Source organism: Austrofundulus limnaeus, unplaced genomic scaffold (genome assembly GCF_001266775.1).
Source record: "Austrofundulus limnaeus strain Quisiro unplaced genomic scaffold, Austrofundulus_limnaeus-1.0 Scaffold37, whole genome shotgun sequence".
In the NCBI taxonomy this organism is placed as follows: Eukaryota; Metazoa; Chordata; class Actinopteri; order Cyprinodontiformes; family Rivulidae; genus Austrofundulus; species Austrofundulus limnaeus.
Window position 1 is genome coordinate 647,730 of NW_013952439.1, and position 15,259 is coordinate 662,988.

At 38.7% G+C, this 15,259-nt stretch overlaps 3 protein-coding genes across 3 annotated transcripts; 2 read left to right on the forward strand and 1 right to left on the reverse strand.

Annotated features, from left to right (window-relative positions):
* Window positions 1-762: 762 nt before the first annotated feature.
* Window positions 763-3,754, reverse strand: mrps31 (mitochondrial ribosomal protein S31). The gene is made up of 7 exons (XM_014006672.1): window positions 3,605-3,754; window positions 2,801-3,214; window positions 2,515-2,667; window positions 1,828-1,962; window positions 1,663-1,745; window positions 1,375-1,515; window positions 763-1,281 (listed from the first exon to the last, which is right to left on the reverse strand). Exons 1-7 carry the CDS (start codon window positions 3,697-3,699, stop codon window positions 1,046-1,048), a joined length of 1,257 nt encoding a protein of 418 aa, XP_013862126.1. The 5' UTR covers window positions 3,700-3,754; the 3' UTR covers window positions 763-1,045.
* A 643-nt stretch (window positions 3,755-4,397) lies between these two features.
* On the forward strand, window positions 4,398-11,089 carry taf6 (TAF6 RNA polymerase II, TATA box binding protein (TBP)-associated factor). Its single transcript, XM_014006673.1, has 15 exons — window positions 4,398-4,622; window positions 5,999-6,156; window positions 6,259-6,345; window positions 6,540-6,693; window positions 6,791-6,847; window positions 6,939-7,058; window positions 7,178-7,299; window positions 7,967-8,044; window positions 8,137-8,238; window positions 8,322-8,504; window positions 8,647-8,721; window positions 8,973-9,098; window positions 9,622-9,795; window positions 10,245-10,436; window positions 10,543-11,089. Exons 2-15 carry the CDS (start codon window positions 6,001-6,003, stop codon window positions 10,828-10,830), a joined length of 1,914 nt encoding a protein of 637 aa, XP_013862127.1. The 5' UTR covers window positions 4,398-4,622; window positions 5,999-6,000; the 3' UTR covers window positions 10,831-11,089.
* A 408-nt stretch (window positions 11,090-11,497) lies between these two features.
* On the forward strand, window positions 11,498-14,472 carry sat2b (spermidine/spermine N1-acetyltransferase family member 2b). Its single transcript, XM_014006678.1, has 6 exons — window positions 11,498-11,650; window positions 11,813-11,864; window positions 13,495-13,578; window positions 13,784-13,885; window positions 14,032-14,072; window positions 14,176-14,472. The coding sequence occupies exons 1-6, from the start codon at window positions 11,588-11,590 to the stop codon at window positions 14,353-14,355; spliced, it is 522 nt and encodes a 173-aa protein (XP_013862132.1). The 5' UTR covers window positions 11,498-11,587; the 3' UTR covers window positions 14,356-14,472.
* Window positions 14,473-15,259: the final 787 nt, after the last annotated feature.

Below are 15,259 nucleotides of genomic sequence, written 5' to 3' on the forward strand. Positions count from 1 at the left end.
ACTGTATTTTTATCTTTAACACTGTATTTTGTAGCCAACAACTTGGAAACATATTGTAGGCTAATATTTTAATCAGGCTTCAGAATTCATGTCTCAAATTCAGCATAAAAATGGTACTTCAACCAAAAACAGGGTCTGACTAGTATTATTGCATTTTTTGTCTCTTTCCTCCCGCTGAGTAACTCATTATGTCCCTTGAGAGTTTAATAATTAACCTTTTAGCTACACTAGATTACACGGAGATAATAGCTGTGTTCCCCTCACTTAACGATTTTAAATTTCAAGCCAAAGTTACAATTATTTATAAATTAGCTAGATCATGTAATATTTCCTGAAGTGAATTAATATAAATCCTATTTTGTTGTGTTTAAAACACAGTTAGCAGTGCTGCCACCTAGTGGATGATATAAATATAGCAACATATCTCCACATAAACACTTTTTTTAAGCAGTGTTGCAAACATTTTATCATGCCAATCACCCCATTTGAGGAAAAGTGAACAAACTGTGGAAGTGGGTTCACTTTCAAACAACAAGCTGCCACTTTCTGAGACAATAGCCTGAGGAGGGTGTTTTTAGGTCAAGGGGAATTTGTGCAGCACATTCTTAAGGTTGTTTAACTTTAAAAACACTTCCTTTTGGCAAAGTGAACAGGGGCTCTTACAGTAAAGTGGAGGGGGCTGCAGGTTCTACTTTTCCTTCCAGGTGTTTCCGTGACCTCGGGCACTTAACGGGATATAAAAATATTGTCCTCAACTCGTTCTTTAATGTGAAACTCYCCTTTGAGTTTAATGAAACTACTGATGTGTTTTTATTTTAACAACACACTGACAGATGATCTGTTTTTAGAAGYATTTAACTAATGAAAACAGTAAACAGTCCACTTTTTTTCTGGACATCCTCACTGCAAATACAGATTGTTATAAAAAAAAACCTGTGATTCTGTTTCTACAGGATAATGAGAATAAGTCCCACTGGAAGAAAGCCATCCTGTTTTTGAGTGTCCACGTCAAACAATCTGTTAAACACGTTCAACCGTCTCGAGTCTAGCTGAGGTATATGTTGGCATCRTTGAGGACCTCCTCCTTTTGATGGAAGTAATCTCTGAACCAGGCGATGTGCTCCTTCTTCTGCTGCACGCTCAGGTAGGGATTCCTGGACAGACCCGCCACCACCAGCTCCATGAAGTGACGAACCGGTCCACTATCAGGAAAACCCTCCTTCAGGTGTTCCTCCAAGAAGATGTGCTCCTGGAACGGGACGCTGGCTTCCTCCTCGAGGCCTAACGCACAGAGGATGCGACACTGCGTCAACCAGCTCGACTTTTACGGCTAAATTTGAAAAAAGAAAAAAAATTCTTTTATTTATGACTCACCGCTCTCATTGTTAATGGGGTACTGCCACAGTTTCCCCTCTCTGGTCCACTGGATCATCTCCTCAAACAGGTTGGAAGGAGACTGGTCGACCGCCTGAGACAATTCATTGGCAAATTCTATGTCCCATAGCGTTGGTTTAGCTGAAAAAAAAATTGATATCAGTGTTATAATTTGAATCCCAGCATATTTAAATATATTAAACTTTATCGCTTTGGACAACGTCCAGTCAACAAAACTACCATYTACCACTTCTAAAGGATGAAAATGAATCTTAAAAGCTGTTTTACCAACTGCTAATTCAGCCACGTCTTCATGGTTAGCAGGGGAGAAAATGTCAAGTCTCTTTTTTGACAAAGTTTCCCTCCTAGAACTAATACAAAAAAGAAAATAAAACACATTAAACACAAGTTCATTTATTAGTATCTTCTGATGGAAGATGTAAAAGTATTCACATTGTCCGTAAGTAGGCCAGCTCGCCGGTGACATTTCCTCGCTCAAATTCGTCATCGTAAAACGTCATCCGGTGGGTCGGCGAAGCGTTCTGAAGATTTTTCCTCTTCTTCACTCTCATGTCAGCAATAACTTCTCTGAAGAAATACAGTTGCATTAAAGTTTGAGTGGAATTTTGCAATACCGCGGTGTTAAAATATGGTGACGATGTTTAAAAATTATGACAGTCATGGGAGGTGATTCACCAAACACACAAACAGTAACATTMTGGGCTCTTTCAGAAGACACTCCATAACGTAACTGACTTGAGTTCTAACTTTAATCTCCTGCAGCCGTATGGAGCTGCCTAAACGCTCACTGGTACAAAGCACCGCCTACTTAAACAAAGCTCCTCCCTGAAGCTCAGTCTGCAGCCAAGATCGCACCCCTCCCCCAAAGCATTGTTTGTAAATGTGCTAAAGGAGGAGTGTCAGAAATGGTAGGAGGTTCTTAAAAAGAAGGTGAAGTCAAATACTTTTTGATATATACAACTATGTGCTTGGAAAATACAAACCCTTTAAAATTTGTTAACTGGTTCATGAGATATTTTTATGACATGACAGATCTATACTGTTATTACAAATTATTGTTTACCAACTTTCAGAAGCGGTACATAACATGYACATTTAGACATTACACAACAAACCTACCTAATGCTGTTGGCATCGCCTTTTCTCTGAGCCTCAGTGAGGGTTTTACGCTCCCTCAGCTGCCTCAGCAGCTCYGACGCTGCCTGCCTTCTCTTAGGAAGAGTGGAGGCAGCAGCAGATGCCGCTGCGACCAGATTAGGATCCAGCGTTTCACTAAAAAGACAAAGAAGAGAGCTTCAGATACGCTACGGGTACTCCAAGGATGAATGACTTTCCTACAGAATCAGTTGTTTTGAGGTAAAACACAGTGAAGATGTAGTGAAACAGAACAAATGTTATTTCCCACCTCTCTGTTGAAACCTCCGCTGTCGCCTTCTGAAAYATACTGACGTCCCTCTCCATTACTGCTTGCTTGGATTGATGCGGTTTAGCTGATTCAAAGATTTTCTTCAAATCCAAGCTTCTCGGCCTCTCTTTCCTGGTGACTTTAACTTTAATGGATTGAAGAAGGTCCAGGAGGTTTTGCTTTTGATTTTTAGCAGCCTTGACTTGTTTCGGCTTGGACGAAACCTGTTCAGCTTTATCGCCCGCCTCCTGATGTGAGGTCCCTCCATCATCCACCTTCAAAGCTGCCGGCTCCTCTTCATGGTTGATCTTTGTCTGGCTACCTTTTGTTTCACCTTGACTGGACGGGTCKTTCTTTTCATAGAGTCTGAATGAACTTGTGCTGAGAGCGTTTACTCCAACTCCACTGAAGACCCTAGGGTTAGGTGGAAAACAGAATTACCCATCTAAAAGGGCATGATCAGAAGGGATGAGACATTTTAGATCATTTGTTATTGAGTATTTAAAGCAAACAAAAATATAGTGCTGGTCTTTATCATGTCTAATGAGACTATTTATCAGATTACTTAATATGGACATTGCCATGAAAACGACAGAACCGTCAGTGAAAATGTTATATTGCAGGTTGAATACTTCAACAGCCCGATTGTCTTTTAATAAAAGTTACTAAAGGCTGAACTGTTTGAATTATCCTACTTCAAGCTGGCCGTTCTTGTAACACCAGCCAGACTGAGCAGCCATGATGTTTCTGTGATGAAGGTCCTGATTTCCCCTTATTTACTTCTCGGTTTGTCCTCAGACTCACCTGGAAAGTGTTTCACATTTATCTGGGCACGGCTCGTAAACGCAGAGAGACGGGATTCGTGGTGCCCACACAGTCCGAGATAAAAATCGGTACATTTTTCCCTCTGGCAAATGTCCTTTTTACGTCTCCGAGCTGCTAAGTTGCGACGGTTAAAGCAATACCCCCAGAAACTTTGACTGACAGAATAGTTCCGCTGGTCTTCATTGAARGAAGTCTGCTTTATCCACTAATAAAACTGTGCGAGCTGGTTTTGAACGACGCAAAAACTACGATATGTACTGAATAGTAAATAAAATGTGATTTCCGCGTAAAATATTTTGAGTCATGYAGATGTCTTCTATGGAAAGCACCTTGTGTTATAAAAATTTGGATTGTAGACAGTGTTTTCTGGACTGTTTTTCACATTCGGCTTTTATTTTAAACCAAAATTAAATAAAATAAAATTAAAATTATTTAGACGCGCCGTGGTGTGTTTTCCCAGCAGGTTATGGTTGGCCTCGAGTATATTTAAACATACGTGTATTTACATAAGCAGGGGTGAACACCATCAAAGAACGAAATTATGAGTTTAGCGGTGGTCTTCACAAGTAGCCTAACTTTTAACGTTGTTATTTGTGGGTTTATTTTCCAATTAAACTTCGGAAGCTTTTAGGTTATAAATTTACTGTAGTAGCATCTATGAAGATAAAAAAAAATTACTGTAGCTTTGGAGAGTTCAAATATGGCTATGCATAGCCTCTGGCTCTGTGCATAGACTGTGGAGCGTGCTTCAGCTGTCAACGTAATCTCGCGATATTCACAACCGGAACGTGACTCAAGATGGCGATAGCGTATAAGCGCTAATTCATGAACGGATGTTTCAGCTGCAGTCCTCGATCAAGTTAGCCTTTAACGTTGAAAGATGGGCATTAACACGGATAAAATAACTATGCAACACCATCATTCTTGTAAATATTAATATTTGGTACTCCTTGAATTTACTGTTTCAACTGAGAAGRAAAAGAGCAACTTCACTCAGGTAAAAAACGTCAACGAAAGCTACATTATTAGCATAGAAGCTAACAGGCATCAAATTTAGCGCAAATGTTAGTTAATATTGCATATATGTGCAGCCTATAAGAGCTCTAAAATGAGGGCAGCGATTGTTATTTTAAAAGTTGTGTGTTTTTTCTACACGCACACGTTTGGTACCGCTTATTGTGAGTTACTTCTGTCAAAAGAAAGTGCTTACCCGCTCTCATCTCGTGGAGCTCCGTGTGTTTACATACAATAATTGTTTTAGGTAGTTATCTTTTTGTTCTTTTCGCGTGGCATTATCACAATAAAACGAGTCAAAAGACGATTTAATAAAGTTTTGTTTAATTACTCAACAAGTCCGTTCTGAGTTGAGTTTTTCAAGTTGGTCCAGTTTTGCATCCTTGAGAAATGCACGTCTTGTACTAGATAATTAACAGGTTTATTTTTTTAGAGATCGGTTCTGTTTATGTTTTTATAAAGTTTACCTTATTCGGATACTTCGTCACGGTTGGATGAGCAGCAATGTTTAACATGGATATATTCAGTCAGACTGCTAGAACAACATGTAAAGATAAATAACATTATTATTAAACATAATGCGTTTGTTCGGTTTTGCGCTTTTAGTTTATTTGTATTTATGTCACGATGCACATATCTTTTTTCTTTTTTATTAGTTTCTGGGATAATTGTGTTGTTTCTACAAGCATTCACTGTGGAAATACTGTGCTTTGATAAGCTTAATTTATTGGAAATAGATTTTACCAAGTTCTATCAGAGTTGTTTTGTTTGTGTGGTGAAGTCTCTCACTTCTACAGATTTTAGACAAGATAACAAAAGTATTTTTTCCAGTACTTTTTAGTTTCACACTGTAACGCTTGATGTGACATACTTTGCAACTTCCTCTTTTCCGTGCTACATTTCTAATCCAAGCAAAAGAAATCTTGTTTCTGCATCTGTAATGTGATTTTTTTAACCTCCTGAGTTTGTCAGTAAAATAAAGCTGTGCCATATTTTGGACAAATAAAGGAATGAACTTCAGTAAAATACAGTGTTACTTAAGGTAAAGGACTGATATTAAAAGTTAAAAATGTGCTGTTATCAGAATGGTATCAAAATAAAAACACGCTGYCATGTTATAACAAAGATACAAATGGTGTCTAGTCTTTTAGTAATATGTTAACAATACTGTGATTATATCCAAGTCTATTTCTTCATTGTTTAGTATTTTAAGCTCAAAATGTTGCATAATAATAATAATGTTGTTGTTGTTGTTGTTGTTGTTGTTGTTGTTGTTGTTGTTGTTGTTGTTGTTGTTGTTGTTATTAATAGATGAAAGCTATAAAAATAATTTCCTGCTCTTCTCCTTTGTTACACCAGCCATGGCAGAGGAACGCCGGCAGAAGCAGTGTTCTGTCGTCCTTCCCACCGAGTCGATGAAAGCCATGGCGGAGTCTGTAGGAGTTGGGCAGCTACAGGAGGACAGCTGCGTAGCCCTCAGCGAGGAGGTCAGCTACAGGATAAAAGAAATTGCCCAGGTCAGTTATTTAAAGTGAACTCACGTGTTTGTTGTCTGTGTTAAATGACATTTAAATACAATCATGTTTGTATGCCTCTTTGATGTTTTTCCTCCTTTGTAGGATGCTCTGAAATTTATGCATCATGGGAAAAGACGGAAACTAACCACCAGTGACATAGACAATGCTCTCAAACTAAAAAACGTGGAGGTAAGAGTTATTGTGCAAGTTTGACCTGAAAGATGACAGCTGAGTTGTTACCATTTAGTCATTCGTGGGATTTTATTTGAACTGGTTAAAAAACATTTATTATTATTATTATTATTATTATTATTATTATTATTATTATTATTATTATTATTATTATTATTATTATTATTGTTATTGTTATTATTTCCCTTCAGCCTCTGTATGGGTTCCAGTCGCAAGAGTTTATCCCTTTTCGCTTTGCAAGTGGCGGTGGAAGGGAGCTTCATTTCTATGAGGAAAAAGAGGTAGACCTCAGTGACATTATAAACACACCTCTTCCAAGAGTTCCTCTAGATGTTTCTCTTAAAGGTATCACATTACATTATTACATTATTACTATTTTTACCATTAGATTGCACATTTTAAGTGGCTTATTTGAAAGCTATTTTTTTAAATCTACCTGCAGCTCACTGGTTAAGTATTGAAGGGATGCAGCCTTCAATTCCAGAAAATCCTCCACCAGGTTAGCTTGACTTGTATTTTACATTGAAAGAGGGGGGAAAACCATTTTAAATGTGAAAGAAACTTAAGATATTTTGTTTGCAACTTTTCAGCMTCAAAAGAACAACAAAAGACTGAATCCACAGAGCCCCTTAAGGTGGTCAAACCTGGTCAGGAGGAGAAAGGTACGATCCAGAGCAAAGGTCAGAACGCAACCACCCCTGATAACAAAGGTCAGTATTTTGAGGTATTTTTAGCTTCCAACCTTTTAATGTTGCCATAAATAAACTTGCCATAAATAAACAAATAAAATAAATAAACGTAATCTCATTTTTATGTTCTTTTGTTTCAGGGAAGGAGAAGGGTCTCATCAGGTTGAAGCCACGCAGCACTCATGAGCTTTCTGTAGAACAGCAACTCTACTACAAGGAAATTACAGAAGCATGCGTTGGCTCCTGTGAAGCCAAGCGAGCAGTAAGTCTGACCTGTTTTCCATTAATATGGCTTTTTAAAGCACGTTAAACATACCCAGATGGTACCTCACTGGTCTGTGACTGCTTGCTGAACAACATTCTGAAACACGTCTCGAGAATGTCTCGCAACAAATGTGGGAGTCGCCAGTTTTCTTGTGGAGGTTCATAGTGTTGTAGCTTAAATTTTGAACAACAAAAAAAAATGTGACTGATTTTCTCTTAAAAATAGTCTGAGGTGTTCAGTGTTGTCCCGGGCATGTCCAAACCATCTCAAGGGCTCAAGAGTTGTTTTGACGCCTGTACTGGAGTAAAAATTGGCCACGGTGAGCACAAAGCGAGTGGAGGTGGGCAATAAAATAACGTGCACAGCTTACAATAAATACACTTTTGCAAATCAGGCAAAAGTAAGTTGTGAAAAATTGTTTTTGGTCATTTGGTCGCAATCAGAATTCAGTGAAACTGCATCAGAAAATCTGGATTTTTTTTTAATTGAGACACCTACCAGTTTCCAGCAGTCACGAGTCAATGAGATATCATGTGGTTTAATTCATACCTTTGCTTTGTAGCTAAGAGGAAGCAGACAGTATGACCTAAATGTTATTTTAGTGAAAAAATATTTCAGCTGCTTTTGTGACTTTGGTTTAATATCTGTATTCTGTTTTAAACAGGAAGCTTTGCAGAGTATTGCCACTGATCCTGGATTGTATCAAATGCTTCCAAGATTCAGCACGTTTATTTCTGAAGGAGTAAGAATGTTTCCAACCTCTTTCAACCAAACATCACATTAAAACCCAGACCTTTATCAGCTGAAAGTTCTGACTCTGTGCTGTCCTTCAAGGTCCGTGTGAACGTGGTGCAAAACAACCTGGCTCTGCTGATTTATCTCATGCGCATGGTCAAAGCTCTAATGGACAATCCCACCCTGTATTTGGAAAAATACGTGAGTAAAGACGAATATCAAAAAAGACGTGTACGGTCGTGTATATGATTCTAACAGATCGACGCTTTTATTCTTATTTGCAGCTGCACGAGCTCATCCCAGCTGTGGTCACCTGTATTGTGAGTAAACAGCTGTGTTTACGGCCAGATGTTGACAACCACTGGGCTTTACGGGACTTCGCTGCTCGTCTGATGGCTCAAAGCTGTAAAACCTTCAGCACAACAACCAACAACATCCAGTCACGTATTACCAAAACTCTTACTACGGTGGGTTTTTATAYGTTGTGAGAAACTTCGAAATGACTGTTTTTTTTGTTTTGTTTTTTGTTGTTGTTGAACTTATTACACGGTTATTTAGTGACCACACCAACATAACAAAGTGCTTTCGTTATTTTATCTACTTTTTCAGAGTTTGTTGGATGACAAAACCCAGTGGACGACCCGATACGGCTGCATCGCTGGRCTTGCTGAAATTGGTGCTGATGTGAGTGAACTTATTTTTTCTATACGTACGTTGCTAACTAATAGAAAGCTGTCTTCAGACTTAGAGTTATATTTTTAAAAGATGTTAGAAAAAACTAAATCATACAAATATTTATATGTTTGCTTGAGCGGGGGAAAGACGCTTCTCTTTGTGGTAAAGAAAATAGTTTATTCAATTTCCTAGGATTGTCATGTCCTGGGTTTAGTAGTGGAAGCTCGACTCGAGGCACTAACTTCTTTTGTTGTCTGTAGGTGATAAAGACGCTAATCCTTCCTCGGCTTTCGGTAGAAGGTGCTCGCATCAAAGCAGTGATGGAAGGACCTGTAGTCTCCAACATTGACAAGATAGGAGCCGAGCACGTTCAGAGTCTCTTACTGGTAATAAAAGTTCAATTTGTACTTTTGGTCACGTGGCCTCTTTCACAAATCTGGTTTGATGAACAATCGGAGGGACTTGTCTTTGCTATCGTACCGTATGATGGCATTACTTTCAGAATATCCATGTTGAAAAAGAAGCAAAGCCACAAAACACTCAACATCCTCTGCAGCAGTTTGCAAAACTGCCGTGGCTGAATCGAGGACACCTTCCCTCTGCTGATTCTCTGTTTTTAGTCTAACTTCATCTGAGTTCTCTCATGATTGATGCCACTCTCTGGCCAATCAATGACCTGCAGTCTGCTGACATCAAATCATCAGCTCCACTCGGTTTGCTTGGAATCTCGGCCAAGTAGGTCCTAAGAACCGAGCTGAAGCGGAAGGGAACACGCGACGCAAACACTGTGAATCCTTGTCGAAGTGTTTTGTGAAGGAGCCTTACTTGTGTTCAAGAGAACCACAACAGTTGTGTTGTTTTAAAAGTGTGTTTTAAAGTTGTAGTAATTGGCTCGTTACATTTTTACAGAAACATTGCGCAAGTGTTATCGCCAAGATCCGACCTCAGCCCGACAGCTTGGAGCAGTACCGGACAGACTACGGCTACCTTGGACCCATGTTGTGTTCTCATGTGATGAAGGCCAGAACTCAAGCCGCGCTGCAGGCGCAGCAAGTCAACAGAACCACACTAACAATCACACAGGTACACTGACTTCTGCTTCAGTTCAAATAATATTTTTTTGTTAAGATTATGTCAAGCACTTTGTTTTGATGTTCTACTATTTTATGTGGATTTGAACTGATGCTGGACATAGATAAAAAATATCACCATTAAATGTCAAATTTTTGCACTTAATTTGGATTAATTTTTAAAAAATGATTCCTGTGGCTGAATGCGTGTGTTTATGTATCGAATGCACCGAGCGTTCGGCCTGAAACGGGTATCGGGACGGTTTTCACTTTGATCTGCCAAGCAAATAAAAAAATCTCCCAGGTGACCTCTGGGTTTGAGTGTGAACAGAGATATAAGAAATCAATGATTGTGTTCACGCACTTTAAAAAAAAATTTAAATTGCTGTTGAGCACTGGCAGCGATAAAGCATTAAAGTCCCCAGCACTAGAAAAAAATGCAATTTTTTTTCTTTTTTGCAGCCTCGTCCCACCCTTTCAGTCTCACAAAGTGGACTAAGTGGGTCAGGGGGGCCTCGCACTCCCAGTATCATCAAGGTTCCAAGCTCCCTCACCCTCATGTCACCAAGACCAGGTACTCCATCACAACCATCGCCTCCAGCAACTAAGTACATCGTGATGGGAACCAGTGCCGGAGCCGCCTCAACACAGCAGGTGATGGTCAAAAAAGGACTTCAGCAGTAGTAATACTAAGCATAAGTATTTCTACCTTTTCTCTACAATGTTTCACTTCTCACATTATAAGCTTCTTTTTCTTTAGGTCATCACTCTCAGCTCCTCCCAGTCAGCCTCACCAGTAACCAGCACTGTTCCCAGTGGCACTTCCACGTTACAGCCCCTGGTCAAACTGGAGTCCGGCAGCGGTCCTGGACTCACAGCGTCCCGCCCCATGCAGAAGTACATCGTCGTATCCCTGCCCTCCTCTGCCTCCTCCTTGGAGACGAAGAGCTCCGTGTTACCGACCTCAATTTCCTCCACCTCGCTGGACGGAGGGATAAAACTCGAGCGGTCCGAGTCTCCCGGAGCGAGCACTCAGTCACCTCACTGATATTGTATAGTGTTGATAGTTGTCGTGTTGGAGCAGCTGTACAGCAAAAGTTGATTTGTCTGGATTGAACCTGATTAAAACTCTGAAGTGGGATGAAGAGGAACATGTGAACTCTTGATAATGAAGAGCAAATGCGGCCAGATTTTGTAAATATCTTAATGCCACGTGAAACCTGGTCAATCTATGAGATCTACGGTGTTTCGCAATATATTCTAACTGATTTTTTTCTACTCTAAAATAAATCTGATTTTGTATGAAATGTTGCTTCTACGTGTATTTATATTTTAAGAATGAATAGAAAAGTATAAACGTTTTAATATTTGTTTTTATTTCATTGAGAACTTGGGCATTTGTGGGAAAACATCCATAAAAAACAATGCAGTGTGATTGAGTGGGGGAGCTGAAGAAGGCAGGAATGAGTGGATGGAGAAAAGTTTCAGGAGTGATTTGTGACAAAACGGTGACAAAGGAAAGGTTTACAGTAGAGCAGTGAGTTACATTATAGATATTTATGTATTCAAAATGAGAAAGCTGATTTAAAGTGTATTTAGTTATATGCATTCAAAGTATAGAAGATGAATGTGTGGGAATGGGATCTTACAATTTATACAAGTTTTATTTTGAAAGTGCTTCACTTTCCTGCAACTACTTCCGGATTCACTCGGAACTCGATTATTGCGGAGCTCAGCTGGACGTTTCAGGCGGAAACTCGAAGCTGTTAAACTAGTCCCATAGAGTAATTAGTTTTGCTGCAGATATGAATTTTAAATTACGAGCTGCAACAAAAGACGACTGTAAAGATATATCCAGAATGATAACGGTGAGTTGGTGCCAGCGCTAGATAATAGTTGTCGACTGGAGGCGTGTTTTTCTATTGCTGCAATTTTTTAATCTTCTTTTTTTTTATTAAATTTTGTTCAGAATATGTGTCCAGCTATTTGTTACATGTTTTCACACATAATGATAATAAATTGATCCACAGGAGCTTGCTGTTTATGAAAACATGCCTGACCAGGTGAAGATATCTCATGAAGGTAATTCAACAGTGAGTAAGCACGAGGTGAAAGTAAGGTATGAAAACTAGACCCTCTCAGACCTGAATGTTAACCAGGTTCACTGACATTTTATTGTCATGACAGGCAGTGCTCAGATGTATTTATTAGGTTCAATTCCAGTATTCGACCAATAGATGTCACTATTAATAAACTTAGTGGAAAAAGCGCCTGTTCTTTGAGCAGGTGATTCAAGATCAAATAATCAAAATAATAACCATGCATTTAACATTACAGTGGACTTTTATGTATTTTAGTTATGATAAGAAAACATGTTTTTTTTTTCAGAAAATTTTCAAATAAAGCTTTATTTATATATTTTTGAAGAAAACTATTAATCTGCAAGTAATAGCAATAGTAATAGTAACAGCTTTCTGCTTTCAAATCATGTGTTTATTATTAAGTAGAAAATATGCGCCCTGTTGAGGTTACATATTATCAACTTTTCAGCCAAACCTGGGTAATTATACCCAGACTCTCGAGCTCTGCAGCAGAGTGAGAGTTCTGTCTTTATGATCCAGTTTATAGTGTTGGTGAATATTTAATTTGCGAGGTTATGATACTGACTTTTTTTTTAAAGCTGGACTTTAAAGAAACAAACATCATGGAAATGTTAGGGAACTCATTTGTGCATACAGATTTCATTCAAGGAACAGATGATGAGGCACTTTACTGAGGCAAGACTAAATGTTTAAAGGAAGCACATCTCTCACAGGCTGAAAGTATTTTCTGAGGTCTCAATAAAAAGTGTGTAACTTTGTCTGGTAGATGAACCTTTGAGTTAAAAGTTCCTTGTACAGCTGCTGGGTTTGGGATGTGGAGGAAAACCATTGACTGCATTTCATCCCCTCTCCTCTGCAGCTCTGCTTCAAATCAGATTAGTCCTAAAGATTAAAACTACAATACAAATACCAAATTTAACATGTGTTGCCCTCAATGTGCTGTGTCTGAGAGCATACAGTGCATAACCTAACAGCTTATGAAATACTTGACTTGCAGTTTTACCCCTGAATACTCTGATTTCTCCCATCAGCAGTTTGGTTGTGACAGAAGAGTCACACTTTGAATCAGTTTATCTTGGGAAAACACACAAGTTAAGACAGGAACTCTAACTCAGCAAACAACCACCCAGGTTGTGTTTTAGTTATAAGTCAGGTTTTGTAGAAACTGAATAGGTTCAAAGTTCAGCAGATTTTGCAGCAGTCAGAAGTGAAGAGAGGACGATTTAAAGCGCTATTGTACTTTTGAAGGGTCCTACATTTGACTGACTTTATACTTTCAAAGGTAACATATAAAATGCACAAAGGCATGGCATGTCTTTGTAAATATTTTAAATGCACAACAGAAGGATGCATTTTAATTTTATTAATTGATCTATTACCCTTTATTTAACCAGGCAAACCCCATTATGATCCCAGAGAGAGACTTGAAGGCAACCTATTATGCACATTTTTACCTTCGTGATTGTTTTGTTAAATAAATATCACCTGTGGGTAAAATAAAAATTAAGTAAAATTAACCAGTTTGTAAAATAACATTTCTCTAATCATTATTTTTGTTATAAGAAAGCAAAATGTGTCCACTTGGTGAATAATTTTGTGTGTGAATTTAGAGCTGGAGCGCGACGGTTTCTGCCAGAACCCCTTTTTCGAATGCCTCATTGCAGAAGTACCTGAAGAGCAAAAATCTAAAGAAGGTAGGTGATTTGTTTTTCTACATCTGCAGTTTAGTTACGTGACAACACAAATAAAGCTCTTATTTTCAGACGCCTTCACTTTGTATTTTGCTCTGTTAAAAGTATTAATAATGTAATAATTTCTTCTGAGAGCACAATAGTAGTTATTTCATCAAAACTTGTTGCTTTTTCTTCTAGATGCTTATTTTTGTTGTTCTTCTGGTAGGGTTTACAGTTGTTGGATACGCTCTTTACTTTTACACATACAGTACTTGGATGGGACCAACAGTTTATTTGGAGGATCTTTATGTGATGCCGGAGTTTAGAGGTAAAATATATATTAAAGTGGTAAAAAATGTTCTGCACCAAAATATTTAATCTCCACATTATATTGATTGACATTTTTATGGTTCTGTAAATAGTATCTTGGTTTACACATTACACTTTATGTACGTTTTTCATTGTTTTTTCCAGGAAATGGGATTGGCAAGGGTTTACTGTGTAAAGTTGCTGAGGTAGGCTTTATTCCACTTCTTAGCCACCGCTATCTATAAATTAGATGTTAGTGCACCAGCTATTTTCAGTGGGATTAAACAGCGGACTGTTGTTTGTGATCAGGTGGCGAAGAAGAAGCAGTGTGTGCGACTGCAGCTGTCTGTCCTGAACTGGAATACCCCCAGTCGAGATTTCTACGCAGCTAAAGGAGCCAAGGACCTCACTGCTACTGAAGGCTGGCACTTTATTCGCTTTGATGGACAAAACCTGGACAACTTAGTTAACGAGGCTCCTACAAATTAAATGTGTGTTGAGGAAAACACATACCATTTGCTTCTGTATTTTATCCTATAATAAAAAAGTAATTAAAAAAATATCGGCCACGTCCTTCTCAAGAATAAACAGATTTTCATAATTGAATTGTAAATAGTGTTTATGGTAATTGTACTTGTGTAAATGAGTATCTCTACAAAGGCAAGAATAAAATGGGTATTTACTAAAGGAAATTAGTTTAAAAGCATATTATATGTCAGTCGGATTTATTCCTTAAACACATTACCAATGAAGACAATGTCAATTACAAATGTCAGTTACAATTACCAATGTCAATGGCCCAAGTGGCTGGGGAGAGGGAAATCTGGATCTCTCTGCTTAGGCTGCTGCCCCCCGCGACCCGATTCCGGATAAGCGGCAGAAAACGGACGGACATTACCAATGTTCCTCTCTATCAACCACTGTTCAAAAGAATGGACCAACACAAAAGAGCAACATCATCAGTCCAGGACTCTGCAGCTCATCTACAGGCCAGCAGTCACTCTGTCAAGATGTTCTCATTCTTGATAGAGAAACGTTGGTTTGAGAGAGGAGTAAAGAAAGCCATTTTTGCAAAGAAAAAATGTCCACCATTAAACAGAGGTGGAGGCCTTCGTGTCCAGTTGTCCCCATCCTACAATCCTGTTATTGCAAGTATGACTCAGACCCCTGTGAGCAAAAGATTTGAATCAGGGCCCCAATGATAGTCAGGTGATAGGTCACATGACCCTCCATTAACAATCAAGGCACTAACGATCTATTGTTTGGCTGATGGTCCTCTTTTGCATGTGGATTAATGAAGATGGAGCTGAATGTCATGGCATGCCATCTGTTCTGAGATGTTTCTGTATTTTGTTCATTGTGACATCCTTACTTGCAATAAAACTCACTCTAT